General features: G+C 34.9%; 1 protein-coding gene and 1 non-coding gene across 2 annotated transcripts; one reads left to right on the top strand and one right to left on the bottom strand.

Annotated features, from left to right (window-relative positions):
- Window positions 1-6,467: 6,467 nt before the first annotated feature.
- Window positions 6,468-6,616, bottom strand: LOC130460527 (small nucleolar RNA snoR83). Its single transcript, XR_008920383.1, has one exon. It is a non-coding gene; the product is annotated as a small nucleolar RNA snoR83 (small nucleolar RNA).
- Window positions 6,617-9,271: 2,655 nt separating this feature from the next.
- LOC130471869 (uncharacterized) lies at window positions 9,272-13,902 on the top strand. Its single transcript, XM_056842208.1, has 4 exons — window positions 9,272-9,479; window positions 9,822-12,066; window positions 12,575-12,718; window positions 12,805-13,902. Exons 2-4 carry the CDS (start codon window positions 9,823-9,825, stop codon window positions 13,780-13,782), a joined length of 3,366 nt encoding a protein of 1,121 aa, XP_056698186.1. The 5' UTR covers window positions 9,272-9,479; window position 9,822; the 3' UTR covers window positions 13,783-13,902.
- Window positions 13,903-17,845: the final 3,943 nt, after the last annotated feature.

Genomic DNA, 17,845 nt, shown 5'->3' on the forward strand with positions numbered 1-17,845 from the left:
CCTAGTTAAATTTTTTTTTCATTATTTTAAACATATTATTGTCATATTGTAAATATATTATTGTGATATTGAAGTAGATTCTTAGTATATTTTTTTAGTTAATAATCTTGGTGTATACATAGTACATTCCAAGAATTAGCCATTGTCGATCAACAGTTAGCATTTTTAATATTAGAACTATGAAATAATGCATTTGCCATTAATTAGCCATTATCGATCAACTGTTAGCATTTTTTTCAAAATAATCTCATACTCTATTCCAATACCACTTATTATTAGTATATTATGAGTAAGAATTCATAGAATATGTTATTAGTATATCCGAACTTAAAACATTAATTTTCTCTCTTTTAGTATATTATATAGATAGATAGATAGATAGATAGATAGATAGATAGATAAAGATTATAACATAAAATATAACAATAAACCCTTACTACGTAGTACTCCCTCCATTCCTTTTTGTTCTTCCCATTTCCTTTTTTAGCATTTCTTTTTGTTCTTCCCCTACTGAATCTTTACTATTTTTGGCCATAGTTTTTTTACCAATTTACCCTAAGATTCCCCACTATTTACAAAAAATACCCTAAGATTCTACCCTTTCCCACCCACTTTTACCCCACCCACCTTATTTAATTAATTTCCCATCCCCCATAACCCCACCCCACAACCGTCACTTTCACTTCAACCGATTTCTCTCTCTCTCTTCATTACCCTCCTCACATTTCTGATTTCTCTCTCTCTCTTCATTATCTTACTATCCCTCTCTCTTCATTTTCTTACTCTCAAGAACATCTGTTCTTGCATTTCCTCCTTCCTCCTCTCACTTTTCTCTCTCTCTCTCCTCCTTCCTCTCTCACTTTTCTCTCTCCTCGTTCAATATCGCCGCCACCACCACCACCACCACAATTCCGCCTTCGGCACCGCCCCCACCACTACGTATTATGGGTTTAGATGGTGAAATTCGACCATGAAAACCCTAGATCTAGAGTTTTCATGGTCGAATTTGACCTCTAAATCTTCAAAATCGTTATATTGAGATCATGTTGGTATGAATTTATTTTTGTGTTCTTATTTCGAATTTTTTGGATTGACTTTTGACGATTTTCTGGGTTATTTTTTGTTGAATTTTTGGATGGTTTTTGTTCGGGATTTTTGGTCGATTTTTTGGGTTTATTTTGGTCGATTTTTTGGGTTTATTTTTGGTCGATTTTTGGTCGATTTTTGGTCGATTTTTTGGGTTTATTTTTGGTCGATTTTTTGGGTCGATTTTCGGGATGGTTATTTTTTGTTGAATTTTTGTGTTCGGTATGTTTTAAATTCTAGGTTATTTTTGGGTTGAATTTTGGTTGATTTTTTGGGTTTATTTTGGTCGAATTTTTCGGTTGATTTGGTCGAATTTTTGCCTTGATCTTGGTCGATTTTTGGTTTAATTTTTCTGATTTTTTGGTCGAATTTTAGGGATGATTTTTGTCGATTTTCTAGGTTGATTTATTGGTGAATTTTTGGGTTGATTTTGGTCGAATTTCTTGTCGAATTTTTGGGTTAATGTGGTCGAATTTTTGCCTCTATCTTGGTCGATTTTTTGGTTGATTTTTTCTGATTTTTTTGGTCTATTTTTTTGTCAGTTTTTTGGATTGAATTTTCTGGGTATGTCGATTTTTTGGAGTTTTTTGTTTTCCGGGTTTGACGATTTTCTGGGTTTTTTGGTTGATTTGTCATTTTCTGGGGTTTTTTTGGTTAATTTTTTGGATTTTTCTTGATTTTTTTTTTTCGAATTTTTGATGATTTTGTTTGTTGATTTTTCTGGTTTGAACTTTTGTTGATTTTCTGGTTAATCTGATGTTTTTTGTATTAATAATAAAATATCTCCCATTTATCTTATTTTTTAAAATATTTTTTCTCTCTCCACTTAATTTTAAATATATAATCTCTTACACCCAATCATTACTCTTACACCCAATCATTACTCACATCCCAATACAAACCAAGATTCAGTTTTCTTAAACCACACCCAACATTCTTTAGGGGAAGAACAAAAGGGAATGGAGGGAGTATAAGATACAACCATTATAAACTTAGAAATTTCAAAATCAATTTCCCCTACCACCTCCAAGTAGGATATAAACCCTTATAAGATATAACCACAATCTTATTCATCTACATTTAAATCGAACTTAATATAAAGTTCAAAGTGTGATTTGCACGTCTAATTCCGAGCAAAGTGAATATTCAGTAATTGTGTTTCAATTGTAAAAATGGTGATTCAAATTCGCACGTCAAATTCCAGCAAAGTGAATATCTAGTAATTGTGTTTCCATTTTTTTTTTTTTTTAAATTATGATTGCATAGTAATTCCTGCCAAAAACTTTTATCCTAATAAATCTTTGCCATTTATTTTCTATCCCTTTTTATTTACCATTTATATATGGAAAAAATATATTCTTTTGTATATTATGGAAATAATATATGACACTTAATAATAATTTGCTAAAAATGATTTTTTTTTTTTAATATTTTAGTCAAATCGTTCGTAGTAGATGATTATAAATGAGTATCTTTAAGATTTATTAGTTATGCGGTAACTTTAGGTAAATAAATATTTCAGTGAAATATATTACTAAAAAAGTAGTTAAATATTTTAAATATCCGTGCATACACGGACCTGATCTAATTTTAGTAAAGTTAGAGCTTTATATTTAGCCTATGCATAAAAGTATGTATATTTTTATTATTGCAGACTAAATTATAGCATTATAAAGTTTTATATTTTTCATTCTCAATTCTCACACATACTCAGATTTACTTTTGGAGAAATTTTTACTGAAATAAGTATATCCCAAGATATTTTGACACAGTTAGATATGCACTATTTAAAATTTGCTTTACTATAAATTTCTAAAGTACCAATTACATGTTTAATTGTCTAGTATAATTGACATGCACTTTATGAAAATCCCTACACCAAACATAGACGCACCACACACATTTACAACCACTATACAGTAGTTTAATATCAATATCATGCCCTAATATAAAATTCATCAAATTTTACAATATTATAATGATATTATAACATCTAAAATTATAAGCGAAAGATCGTGTATTAATTTGAACCTAATATAATTAAGCATGTAATCAAACTATTTTTGGAAGTAATTATCACGCATAGCAGTGAATATATGTGATGTATATTTATTTATGTTATTAGATCCTTTATTTTTATTTTAAATTTAATTATTTACATTAAAAGAGAGGTCAATCAATGAGTGATATTTGTCATCACCATATTGATTTCCTCTCTTTTAGTATATTATATAGATGTGGTTCGAATAAGCTAGGTTTTTCTTCTCCATGTTTCTCTTATTTTATCCCATCGCCTCATATGGCTTATGTCATGAAGAGAAGTCGAATCTTCTACCCATACACATACTCCCTCCGCTTCTAACTGTTTGTACTATTTGTTTGGAATCTTCAATGTTTCCAACCCAAATGAAATATACTAAAATACTGATAATATATACAGAGTACTACTTAATGTATTCATGTAGGGTCTTTTTTTATTCGTCTTCAATTAAACTTTTTTCAAAATAGGGGTTTCAAAAAAAAATTATATGGATAATAGGTCATATTGACCTATTCAAGAACTATTATGTTTTTTTTAGCAATTTATGTTTTCACCAAAAAGAAATTTGAAAAGCACTATATGATATTTCCTCTATTTCTTTTTCAATCTCTTTTAAGGTACTTCTTTTTTATTCGCAACATTGTTTTGTGAAACACGACTTAAGGAGTGATTTAAAGAAGGTTAAAGGACAATTTAATTAAATTCAACCTAAATCACACAACTACTTCTTATTCGTGTTTAACTTTTAAATGATTAATTTATCCTTTTTTAACCTCTTTCAATTGTGTGTCATGTATTTATTTTTACAATTTAAAAAATAAACAAAGAAAGTACATAGTTATTCACATTCTTATTTTTCTCCAGTTGCCTTTGTTAGGTATAAAATTCAATTATCACATCATTCCATCATCATATATACCACTACAATCATAACCCGTTTTGTTATCTGCTCCACTACCTACATACCAATTTATATAAGTGTATAAACCTACTTTTGAGCATATTGACATAAAATTAGTATTGAAACAACAATATCTATGTACTCGGGAATTTTATGCACGGTGTATAATATAAATATAAATTTATATGAAATCTGAACTACAATGGTAAAAAATTATCATCAAAATATAGTTTATAGATACTTTAGTTCGTAATTAAAATCAATGATGGACATGTTATAACTCCATTCGATTTCTTATTTATTAAAACAAATAAGGGTACATATACAAAATTACTTGCATCCCTGAAAAGCACTTGTATCAAGCATAAAATTATTCATCCACCTTTTACTTTGATAGTCATACTCACTCAATACTCGTCTCATTTACCTCATTACCTAATCACTTAACACCTAAATTATCACTTAACACTTAAAGGACAATTTAATTAAATTAAACCTAAATCACACAACTATTTCTTATTCGTGCTTAACTTATAAATGATTAATTTATCATTTTTTAACTTCTTTCAATTGTGTGTCAGGTATCTATTTTACAATTTAAAAAAGAAACAAAGAAAGTACAAGATAAATAGTTATTTCCATTCTCATTTTTCTCCCATTGTCTTTGTTAGGTATAAATTCAATTATCACATCATTCCTTCATCATATCTACCACTATAATCATAACCCGTTTTGTTTTTTGATCCACTACCTACATACCAATTTATATAATTGTATAACCCCACTTCTGAGCATATTGACATAAAGTTAGTATTGAAACAAAAATAACTATATACTTGAGAATTTTATGCAAGTGTACAATATAAATATAAATTTATATGAAATCTGAAGTACAATGGTATAAAATTATCATCAAAATATAGCTTATAGATACTCTCGTAATTAAAATCGATGATGGACATGTTGTAAATCCATTTGGTTTCTTTTTTTTTTTTTTTTTTTAAATAGGAAAATTTGTTAATATTATTCCAACCTTTGGCCGGTTTTCATTTATTAAGTCCATCTATGACATATTTTTTTAATAATCCCACCTTTACTACCCAAATATTTTTATTGGACCTAGCATGTCATAAACCTGTTGTAGGCGGTAATATATCCTTACGTGTCAGTACTCTTTCTCTCTCTTCTCTAAACCCTAAAAAAGAAAATTAAGTAAATTAAAAATAAATAAATTAGAAAAGTTGAATTTTTATCCAGTAACCGGTCAGTGATGATGGACATGTTATTATTGAAATTATAAAAGTAGTTGGTAGTAAAGGTGAGATTATTGAAAAAAATGTCATAAGTGGGCTTAATAAAAAAAAATCGGCCAAATGTTGGATTAATATTAACAAATTTTCCTAACAAATAAGGGTACATATACTAAATTATTTTCATCCCTAAAAATCACTTGTATCGAGCATAAAAATATTCATCCCCAGATGAAGGCCAAGTGTATCTCCTATTTAAATACGGAGGGAGTATCAATTAGATGAAGGATAAGTGAGGGAGACGGGCCTAATTTAAAATTCATGGGTTGAAACGGATCAGGTTGTTGTGGAACGGTTTATTCTAGGGTTTTAAATCTTAATCAGGTTAATATTTTCAGGTCAACTCAGGTTAATTATAATTAGTTCAAATCAGGTTGTTGTGAAATAGTCTTGCCGTCTTCGCCTACGTAATACTCCGTATTATAATTTGTGTTGCACATGTAGCTCCAAACAAAACGTTTCATCTCAATAGTGGAATTTTGGATCGACATTACCAAATTTGAGGGACTAAATAATAAAGATTGATTTTCGATGGTACATTATGTTCAAAAAAATGTTCAAGTCGATCTAATAGTCCTATTTTACTAATTGCACATCAAATACGGATTTGAAATTTAGTTTCTGCATTTTTAGTTCTTCCGGTGACTAGTTGATCCGGCAAACTCAGCTAATGTTCTTCGTTATGTATATACGTCGTATGCCTAACCCGCCCATAATCGGGTCTTATATCCGAGTATCTGACGCCCGTAACCGGGTCTTATACCCAAGAATCTAACGCCCAACAATCCAACATCCGCTACCCAACACCGATTAATAATATCAAACTGAATACATTTCCCAAGTTGACAATTTACCAAATTAATTTTACCATTTTTACAAATCAAATCAGATCATGTTTTATTGCTAATTACTGCGAATTCACAGCTTAAAAAAGCTTCAATTAAAACGCAGAGTCGCAAACTTCTACACTTTGCTTCCCCATTTATTAATTTCATTAGCAATTGTCCAAACTCTAAAGTAAAAACCTTTAATTTCTAACTTATATTTTTTTTTAAATTTTCCCAGAAAGAAATATTGAACCATACAACCCAGAAAACATTTAAAAGATTATTGATTGATGATGAAGAAAAAATGTCGGAAAAGTAACTAATGAAACGCCTTCATTGAAAAAGAGAAAGGCGTTATCAGCGAACATTTCCGTTCAAAAAAATGAATTTGTTTTGGCCTCCCATGAATCAGCTAAGCACCGAAAATCGAAATTTTCAGCTTACCTGGGATTATGAAGGCACAGATAAATCTTTCTTCAAAAATTAACAAAATATTAAACCCAGAAAATTGACAACAACCAGAAATTAAAATCTATGAAACACAGTCGATTTCGGCGATTTGTTCAATTGGAAAAATAGCGTATTTATAAAGTCGCACGGATGAATTTGCAACAATAACCCTAGAATTAAAAGTGTTGTCGATTTGGTATTGGGCCCAGTGCCCACCAGAAAAACTGGGTACTTGGGTTGGGCTTTGTTATCTTTGAACGGTTAGATTGTTGATCCTAATTAATTATGCATAATTAGGGTTAAGGATGGAGGTTTTGGGCTCAAATAATACTATTCCTTGTGCCTAATAAAATTTTCCGAATTCCTTACTTTCATGGCATAATCAAGAATGAGAAAATAACGTACCATTGAACACATAATATCTATTTTTAATGAAATAAATCCCATAAGTGTCAAATATCATGAAAGTGGCCTATTTTGATCAAACTCGATATATTGCGGGGTATAAATAGAGTTTGATCACAACTAAAAATCAATTAGACACAATTTTGTATCGCATATGAACTAATAATATTCTTCAAAATATAGCTAGACACGAATTAGTTTCTCTATAAAATAGGTGAGTAGATTGTTCTAGGGGCCGGGTAGTACTCCATATAATGTATACAATGTATGTAATTCCGACGGTCCGACTCCTATATCTTTAAGCTACTCGTATCAATCATTAAATTTTGTTTTTCCCCCTTAATATTGTCAAACGTGTCTAAATAATTGTGTCATTTAAAAAATAATAGAGAAAGTATATATAAGGTAATAAAACCCCATAAGTATCAAATATCATAAAAAGTTGCCTATTTCGTGGTACAAATAGAGTTTGCTCGCAACTAAAAATCAATTAGACACAAAAAAAATAATCAATTAGACACAATTTATTATCGCGTATGAACTAATAATATTCTTCAAAATATAGCTAGAGTCGAATTAGTTTCTGTGTAAAATAGGTGGGTAGATTGTTTTAGGGGTTATGTATACAACGTATGTAACTCCAACGGTCCGATCCCTATATCTTTAGGCTATCAACCATTCAAATCTGTATTTCTTTAGGCCTTAGCATTATCATTGACTCAATTAATCATCAATGGGAAACACAATTACAAGTTTGATCAATTGGTTTAAACCAAAAGATCAAAAACCAAAAAACCCATCAAACAACAACCCATTACCACCATTACCAAACGATGTATTAGCCTCAATCCTAGCCAAACTCGACGCCGTAAGCCTCTGCCGCTGTACAGCCGCCTCAAACACGGTGTTCGCCGGAATCCTACCCCTTATCCCCTCCCTCTCTACCACCTTACCCTCTTCCTTCTTCCTCCCAGAAAGGGCAACCCTCTGGTACGGTAAACTCTTCTACTATTTACTTCGTAAATCAGAACATTATGTACTCCTTCCTTTACTCAATTGGGTTTCTTCTCCGTTGTGTTGTTTTGCTATATTGTTACCAATATCGTCTTTCTTCCTATGGATCCACTCGCCGAGAGTCTCTCCCTCCGGCCGCCGGTTCTTCTGCCGTCTAAAAGGGCTCAAATCGGTTCAACTCGAGCTTCCGACCCCATCCTCGGCCGATTACCTCACAAACCCTAATTCCTGGTTTCGGTGGGATGCCGAGTTTAAGGCTGACGGAAATTGTCATTTTCTCTTAGTAATCGGCGAAAAACAAGATAATGATGAGAATGAACTTAACAATGAGAGTACGATTTCACCGAATGAAGAAATGATTCGGAAATTTGGGGTGGTTATTCGACATATAATGCTTCACTTATTTACGATTATATATCTACAATTCTCTGGTATTTTTGAGTACGCATCCTTCCTTTTACTCGGCGAAGATAAGATGAAGTGGTTTCGGAGAGACGATTCATGGAGTACAGAAATTTATGATAAAAATCGTTATATGAGCAGAGATGCTACAAAAAACGGGAGAGTAATTGTGGCGGGGAATGTGGAAGATTCGAGGAATGACGATGCCTCGGAATTGAGAGCAATGGTTTGTTATGTTCCTACAACAATTACAGTGACAAGTCGTTCTATGAATAATGGTAGTGATTCGGTACGAATCAAAAATGTTTGGATCTTTCTTGTCGCATTTGATGATGATGCTAATCGTTCTACTGAAGATTTTTTAAGAACTTGTGTTGGTGAATTTGAACAAGGTGTTGATGATGATGATGATGCAATTGCAAGGAAGGAGATTGCAGAGGTTGTGACGAAGATACTGGTGAATGGGAACAGACGTGATTGGAATGATCCTAATTTTTGGTTACCTTATTAGTATTATGCAAAATTGTCAAAAAGTAATTTGTTTTTGCCCCAGTTTGTGAGCTAGTACCTTGTATTTTTAATTTTGTCAAATAGTACCTTGAATTAAAAAATTGTTTTAAAAATGGGACCTTACTCTAACTTTCCGGGCAAAATTATCCTTTTCCGGCCACCCATTCCGTTTGTTGGCTCATTTTGGGAGGGAAAGCAACGCGTGCACACACGCTTTTAACCTCAAAACACATTCAAAAATTTAACGCCCCTTCATCTTCTCATTTACTCCATTCTCTGCTCCAACTCTGAATCTTCAACCACCAACCACCATTTTCAGTCAACAACAAAACTCAACCACACAATTTATCACTTTCATCTTTCTGTTGCTGTCATTGATTCCAATTGCTGTTGTCATCTTCGTCCTTTCATGTGGTCCAAACACTGACAGAGTAAGGTTGAAAGAAAAGGGAGAAGTGTGGTCCTTTGTACTTGGACAAAAGGAGAGAATCGAATCAATACTGGTACTTCTTACAAATTGGGGAATCTTTCAGGTAATCCCAAATCTCTAAGCATATATGTTGTCCCCTAGCATAAATGTAGATTTTTTATTGAACCCTAGAAATGGTCACACAGTTAACAAGAACTTTTGCCCTTAAACTAATAAGCAAGCACAGTAAACAAAATTGATTAATTAAACTAATCAAAATGCTTAATTTTGTATTCTTGTTTTTGTTCCAATGCATGTTGAATTTGGTGATTTCCCAATTAAATTTTGGATGAATTTTGCCCAATGCCTGTTGAATTTGGACGAATTTGCCTTTAATTAAAATAATGTTGATGGTTTAGGTTAATGTGAGTAGTTAATTAATTAGTAATTTATGTTAATTACACAGGATGAGGACCAAAAGAGCACAACTTAGTGTTCCTACATTGCAACTTGCTAAGGCTGTGAATTTGAAAGTTTGGCATGGGGGAACTTTTATAACAAAGAAAAATAACAGGGTAGAATATGATGGTGTGGGGATTTACATTAAAGAAGGGGTTAGTCGGATTAGTTATTACACTATTGTAGAGGTTGTGAAACGTGAACTTGGGTACAGCAGTGGGGGTAAAATATGGTTTAGGAGGAAAGGTCTTAGCTTAGCAAAGGGTAGGAAAGAATTGAAGAAGGATGATTTGTCTATCAATGAGTTGGTTGATTCAATAGACTACAACAACTTCCTAAATGTTTTCATTGAGCACATTGAGGATTCAGCAGTTGTGTTGGAGACAAGGAGTTATGTTAGGGGTTATTATAGTCAGACTGATATTGAAGATAGTTCAGAGGAGTTTATGGAGGGTGATGATTATGTAAGTGAAGGAGAGGATGAAGAAGGAGAAGAAGAAGAGGGAGATGATGATGATGGAGATGGTGATGGTGACAGTAGTGTGCAGGATGATAGAGATGATGATTGGAGTGAAGATGATGGAGGGGGAGGAGGTCAGAAAGGTGCTGAAACTCAGGGAGGGCAAGCAGATCAGGTGGGTGAAGAAAAGGGAGATTGTGAAAAGAGTGAGAAAGGTAAGGGGAGGCAGGAAGTCAATGATATTCCTAAAGGGGATCAAGCTTTTATGGAATATTTTGATGGGTTGGATGAGTTGGATAATGAAGTGTTTTTGAATGTGGGCCTAAACCAAGAACTTTATTGGGATATTGGTGTAGGGAGCACATCAGGTTCAAGTCCTTTAGGCCCAACTTACCTAACTGAACAACTACACAAAACAACATCCACAACATCCACAACAAGACCCTCAAAACTGATTCCCTGCAGGAAAGAGATAACAGCAGCCTCCACCTCAAACCCTAAACTTGTTCCACAGCTTACAAAAGGAGGTATTCTCATTGATGATATATTGTACACTGAGAGGGGAGATGAGGACAGACCAACAGCTGATCTGTTTTCAGACAGTGTTGGTAAGGGTGTTACAGAGGCTGTGAACCAAAGCCTTGGTGTGGCTAATCCTATCCCCTACATACATGAACAAGCAAATCATCAAGTTCCAACCAGAAACAAGTCTGCCCCTCCACCATTTCAGCAAGGAAGAAATAAGCAGCCACCTCATCCACAACCAGAAGATGTTTCTGACATTTTTTTGGGGGAAGAAAAGGAACTGAATGAGGATTCAGAGGAAGAAGGAAGCTTGTATGGATCAGATGATGAAGCTGAAAGGTATCCTTCATTTAATCCAGATGTTGACTTTAAAAGGCCTGTTTCTTTAACTTTGGGTTTAAGGTTTCCTAGTTCAGATTGTTTGAGAAAGGCAATTAGATGGCATGCTGTACAAAAGGGTTATGACTATTATTTTTTGCATAACAACTTACAGAGGATTAGTGTCTATTGTAGACATAGATGTGATTGTCCTTGGAAGGATTCAAAGAAAGTGAAGTGTGTTTGTGATAATCCTAGGAAGTGTAGGTTTAAAATACATAGTAGGAAAATGAGAGGAGAGGAGACATGGCAGGTTAGGAGCATAAAATTAGACCATGTTTGTGGTTTTCAAGATGGAACTCCTAAAGCTTCATCTGAGTTCCTAGCTGAGAGGTTCATGGATGACTTTAGGGATGATCCCAAGATGAGCATTGAGACTTTTCAGAATCACATAAGGAGGCACTTAGGATTAGAGGTTGACTATTACAAGGCTTACTATGCTAGGATAATGGCATTGCAGTTCATCCATGGTAGTGCAGCTGAGCAGTATGGTAGAATTTGGGATTATGCTGCTGCTATTAGGAGATACAACCCTGGTAGTTCTGCATTTGTGAGGGTGACAAACATTGAGAGACCCCCAACATTATTCCAGAGGTTTTACTATTGTCTTCAACCCTGCAAAGAAGGGTTTGTGCATGGTTGTAGGCACATTTTAGGGGTAGATGGTTGTCACCTAAGGAGTACTTGGCCTGGAATCTGCTTGGTTGCTGTTGGAAAGGATGGAAACAACAATCTGTTTCCTGTTGCATGGGGTATTGTTGAAGCAGAGAACAAGGAAAGCTGGAAGTGGTTCTTGGAGCTGCTGGTAAAAGACTTGGGATCAGTGACTGAGCACATCACTTGGGTTCATGAAAAGGATGATTTGACTTTTATGTCAGATAGGCAGAAGGTATGCTTCTAACTCAATGAATACAATTGTTTCTAATACATGTCTAAGTGCTTTTATTTCTAATAACATGTCTAAGGGCTTTTATTTCTAATAACATGTCTAAGTGTTGTTATTTGTAATACATGTCTAAGTGCTTTTATTTCTAATACATTTCTAAGTGTCGGGAACGGATACATGTCTAATTGTCGGGAACGGATACATGTCTAGTTGTCGGGAAATGATACATGTCTAGTTGTCGGGAATGGATACATGTCTAGTTGTCGGGAAAGGATACATGTCTAATTGCCGGGAACGGATACATGTCTAGTTGTCGGGAAAGGATACATGTCTAATTGCCGGGAATGGATACATGTCTAATTGCCGGGAACGGATACATGTCTAGTTGTCGGGAAAGGATACATGTCTAATTGCCGGGAACGGGTACATGTCTAAGTGTCGGGAATGGATACATGTCTAATTGTCGGGAACGGATACATGTCATTAACTAACTTGTAATATGCAAACACAGGGACTCTTGGATGCCTTCAAAACAGTGGTACCTAATGCAGAGATTAGGTATTGTTGTAGGCATATATGGGCCAATTTCAAGCTTGCATTCCCAGGAGAAGCATTTAGGTTATGTTTTTGGAAAGCTGCCAGAGCTTCAACAAAGGTAAACTAAGCAAAAATATTGGTGAACTTACCAGGCATGTAGCTCAATTTTGTATTCTAACTCCACTGTAAATATGTTGAATGCAGGAATACTTTGATTCACAAATGGAATCCATCAAAATGCTGTCAAAAGATGCATTTACCTACCTAAACAAAATTCCCACAGACAGATGGAGCAGACATGCCTTCTCAACTAAGAGTAAGTCTGCCATGATCCTCAACAATTGCTGTGAATCTTTCAATAATGTAATTAGGGAGGCTAGGTCACAACCTATTCTAAGTATGATGGAGTGGGTAAGGAGGTATGTGATGAAAAGGGCATGCATAAAGAGGGAAGGGATGGAGAACTATGTGGGTAAAGTGATGCCTGCTGCCATGAAGTTGTTGCACTTATCAAAAGAGGGTGCAAAGAACTGCTTTGAGACCAAGTCTACTCCCCAATTGTTTGAGGTTAACCATGGAGAAAATCAATATGTGGTTAACCTTCAAGCAAGGACATGTGGTTGCTATAGGTGGGACTTGACTGGCATCCCTTGCTGTCATGCCTTTAGATGCATCATGAGAAACAGAGCTGACCCCGAAGACTATGTGCATAAGGCATACACCAAGAAAGCTTTTTTGCTTGCTTATGCCCCTGTTTTCTACCCAATGCCTGGTATGAAACAGTGGGAGAAGACAAAATCCCCACATCCACTGCCACCACCATTCAGAAAGATGGCAGAAGGTGAGGATGATGAACATGTGACTGCTTTGGTTGTCAAAAGGAGGAAGCCCACTAGGTGTGGCAACTGTGGTGATTTTGGCCACAACAAGAAGACTTGCAAGAATGATGCAGCTCCACCACCACCTCCAAAAAGGATGGGAAGGCTTAAAAAGCAAGGTCCTTTTACAAAGCCTGCATGCACATCAAAGAAGAACCTAGCTGATTCTGGTGCATCTGCATCTGCAACCAAGAGAAAGAGCAAGGCTGCACCAGCTAAGGGAAAGAGCAAGGCAGCACCAGCTGAGGGAAGGACTAGGGATGCACAAGGAACTCAGGAACCTGCTTCACAAGTTGATGATTAGTTTTTTTGTGCTATAATGAATGTTCACAGCTTGTATTTTGTAGTTAATCCCAAAAACAATTAGTGTTAAATGCATTAGTAAGTGATAGTTCACAACTTTTATGTTAGTGTTAAATGTATAATGACATTTATTTTGTGGAATGAATTTGTGGTGTTTTCACTTGTTAAGTTACTGTGTTTTTCCCCCTTTGTGCCTTCTCCTTTGTTTTGCTAAGTTTTGGCTCATGTTTTGGTGTCCGAGTTTCCGACTTGGTCTAGTTCGGGGTTTTTTTGACCAAGACTTTATCGAGTCAATATTTTGGTGTCCAAGTTCCCAACTTTCACTAGGCCGAAGTTTTGTTGGCCAAGTTCCCGACTTCCACTAGTTCGGAGTTTTGTTGACCAAGTTTATGCCAAGTTATCAAAATTCATGCCAAGTTATAATTAAGTCATACTTTTGTGTCTAGTCAAAGTTTCTCGTTAAAGCTTTGAGTTGTCGGAGTTTATAATTCTTGAGGTAAATTGATATTGCAAAAAGTCTTGAATATAACCAAACATTAATAACACCTTAGTACATCATTTTGTGTCACAATACGGGATTTTATAACCCTTTTGATTTAGAAACAAATACGATAACATTAAACACCCTAATACATCCTAATACATTAAGAACTTGAAATCCTACTACTTTAAGAACTTGAAATTAAACCTTCACCTCAAACTAGTCTAACAACCTAATACATTCTAGCTATTACAACACCAACAACAACCGAGACAAGCGCACAAACAACCAATTGGGTGGCAGTCAACCCTGTTTTCACAATAACCTTCACCACCCCTGTGTTCAGCTCTTCAATGTCAGCTACCATCTTGAACTTATCTTCTTCATGCCTGCTGATTTCTCTCTTCAGTAAATCAATTTGGGATTGCAAAATTTTCTTCTCAAGTATCAATTGGTTGGTAATATCCTTCTGCCAATCAAGGATACCTTCGTCCACCCACTCAAAAAACTTGCATCCTCTTCTTCCAGTTGCATAGTCATAGAACTTGCAGGCTATGAACCTTCTTCCTGGGTTTTCCATTGTCCACGCCTTGAGTGGCCCAGCATAAGGAATTCCACAGTGACAAGTGGTGCGAAAGCTTCGAAGAGATGAATTAGAATGGGAAGACATCTGTAATGGGAATCAATTACAAGCAATCAATTTCAACTCATTGCAACAAGAATTCCAAAAGAAGAGAAGAAAAGATAGAAAAAATTACCTTTGGATCTTGAAATCAGTTGGTTTCCCCCCAATTAACCTGTTGCTTCCCTCCAAAATAAATGCTGTAGATCTTAAAATGTTGTCTAGGTGTTGTTTGTTGCTGTTCTTATAAGAGGAAAGCAAAAGGCGCGTGAGTTTGTGGCTTGTTTGCTGCACACGCACAATGGTTTGGAGGGAAAATTGAAGAATTGCCCGGAAAAGGATAATTTTGCCCGGAAAGTTGGAGTAAGGTCCCATTTTTAAAACAATTTTTTAATTCAAGGTACTATTTGACAAAATTAAAAATACAAGGTACTAGCTCACAAACTGAGGCAAAAACAAGGTACTTTTTGACAATTTTGCCTTTTTTTTTTTGGAAGTATTTTTGTTTTATTCGGGGGTGTCGAATAGAGTCGCAAGTAGACTAGAAAAAGTCATAAACTTGTTGAATTGTATCGGACTGTGATTCAAATTTCCAAGTCCACATTGTTAATGTGTTAGAGAAGAAATTTGAATCAACCTCTAATCTTTGACTTAGAGTTCTAAAGGTCCAATTCTCTTTAAAATACCAAAACGGTACGCTCCATGCTGATACCCTAACCCTAAAACGGTACCACTGATTCTGTACCCGGATTTCATTTCGTTTTAGACCTGAACAAAAGGCGGGTCGGGCCGAGTTCGGACCGGGTCGGGGAAATGAAAATCTGCCCATTATGTCGGGCCGAGCAGGGCCGAACCAAGCTTTGGACCATTTTTTGTGTTCAAAACCCGCTATTTTGGGCTAAAATTAGCGGGCTTTTCGAGCCATTTTTGGGCCGAGCCAAGTTTTTAACTAAAACCGCAATTTTTTTTAAAGTACGAGTCGGGCCGGGCCCGAAAAGTGGGCTTGAATATTCTGCCCAAAACCCGCTAATTTTTGGGCTGGATCGTGTCGGGCCCATGATGATCAGCTCTATGTTGTTTTGTATCTACGGGGTTTGAAACAGGGCCTTCACTCTTTGATCTTTGAAAATTGAAACCTTGGACACACACATAATAATCTTTTTTTGAACATAAGTAGCCAATAGGAATTTACATTCGAAGTTAAGAACAGGAAAATGCATCTAAATCATTTTTTTAAACTGGCCTCATTCTATTCAGAAGAACACAAATAACTAGTCATGCAAAAGAATGCATTATCTGTAACTTTGAGTTTTGAGACAGGCATAACTGTAAGCACCAAACAATACTTAAACAGGGTTGAAACTGATATTCAGTGTGAGTATTATATCTGAAAAAACTTGACATTTCGGTTTTGCATTTTCTGCATCATGCATTCCATTTGATATAACTTCCCAGTGGTTCTCGAATTCCACCATATCTTTCTTCATTTTTGGTGAATTATCCCCAACAATAATAGCTTAATTGTTCTATAAACTTAAACCGAGCTGCTTCTGAAATCATTTGAATTACTACTAACAGGAATTTAGCTTCCTAATGGCATTCTCTAGATTTGGAATACCTAATCCCAAAGTCAACCTACTTACATGAGCACGTCTCTCAAGACTCAAGAGGATCATAACCAGCTTTAATTTAAAATCAGTGAACCTCTGTGTTGCTCCTGGGAAGAGCATGGGTTTGGCTTCCTCAGGAGCATCCTTAAGGAAGGTAGCCCTGAACTTCCCGTTATATTTCAAATTATCTTGATAAGCCCATATATATAATGTTTTAGAATCTAATCGATCCTAGTGTTACCCATTCTGTGTTACTAAACTTCAAGTTTACTAAAATGTATTCTTTACCTTTTAATGCTGTTTTTCTAGTTGATTTTACGCCACATATCATGGTTGGGGCTTCTACCCGGTTCCTTAGCCTTGTCAGAAATTTCCCATAACAGTTCTCACCTCTCAGGTCGAACAACAGGGTACTGAAATCACCCACTTGGTCAGCTGATTGCTCACCACAGTGATCATCATCTGCATCTTCTTCCATTCTAATTGTTGGCGAAAATACAATCAGTATTATAATGCACGCCCATAAATAACTTTTAGCTGCCATATTGAATAGTCTTAAGAGAAGAAAGAAAATATTTCCTTGTGTGTTATTGCTCAAAAATATTTGTTTGTGTGATTATTGCTCAACCTCTTTGGGTATTTAATTATTTATAATACAAGCTATAAGATGTTAAAGGAAAAACTCTAACTCTTAACTTACTAGAAATAACTATCTTATGGTAAATATTCCTGATTTCACATGCACTAGAGTCTAGAGTTCCATGTGGAAAAATGCCCAGCTTGGACACAAGAAAATCAAACTGAAACCGTAAGACATATAGTGCTATAAAATGTCCGCGAGATTTAATGAAATGCACCAAATACCCTCAACTTATTTATTATTTATTATTTATTACTCCCTCCATTCCCTTTTGTTCTTCCCCTAAAGAATGTTGGGTGTGGTTTAAGAAAACTGAATCTTGGTTTGTATTGGGATATGAGTAATGATTGGGTGTAAGAATAATGATTGAGTGTAAGAGATTATATATTTAAAATAAGGTAAGGAGAGAGAAAATATTAAATAAATAAGATAAATGGGAGAAATTTTATTATTAATAACAAACAAAAAAGGATTAAATTCGAACCAGAAAAATCGAACCACAAAATTGCAGAAAATTCGTACCAGAAAAATCAACAAAAAGATCAAGAAAATCCAACCAAAAACCCCCAAAAAATTCAACAGCAATCAACCCAAATTCAACCAAAATCAACCGAGAATTCAACCCAAATTCAACCAAAATCAAACCCAGAAAATCGAATAAAAAATTTTAAAAAATAAACCCAGAATTCAACCCAAATTAAACCCAGAAAT

Source organism: Spinacia oleracea, chromosome 4 (assembly GCF_020520425.1).
Source record: "Spinacia oleracea cultivar Varoflay chromosome 4, BTI_SOV_V1, whole genome shotgun sequence".
In the NCBI taxonomy this organism is placed as follows: Eukaryota; Viridiplantae; Streptophyta; class Magnoliopsida; order Caryophyllales; family Amaranthaceae; genus Spinacia; species Spinacia oleracea.

Coding starts and splice junctions, on each gene's coding strand:
- LOC130471869 (XM_056842208.1), top strand. CDS start 9,823: ATGAGGACCAAAAGAGCACAACTTAGTGTTCCTACATTGCAACTTGCT. Junction 12,067..12,574: donor TTATGTCAGATAGGCAGAAG/GTATGCTTCTAA, acceptor ATGCAAACACAG/GGACTCTTGGATGCCTTCAA. Junction 12,719..12,804: donor CTGCCAGAGCTTCAACAAAG/GTAAACTAAGCA, acceptor TGTTGAATGCAG/GAATACTTTGATTCACAAAT.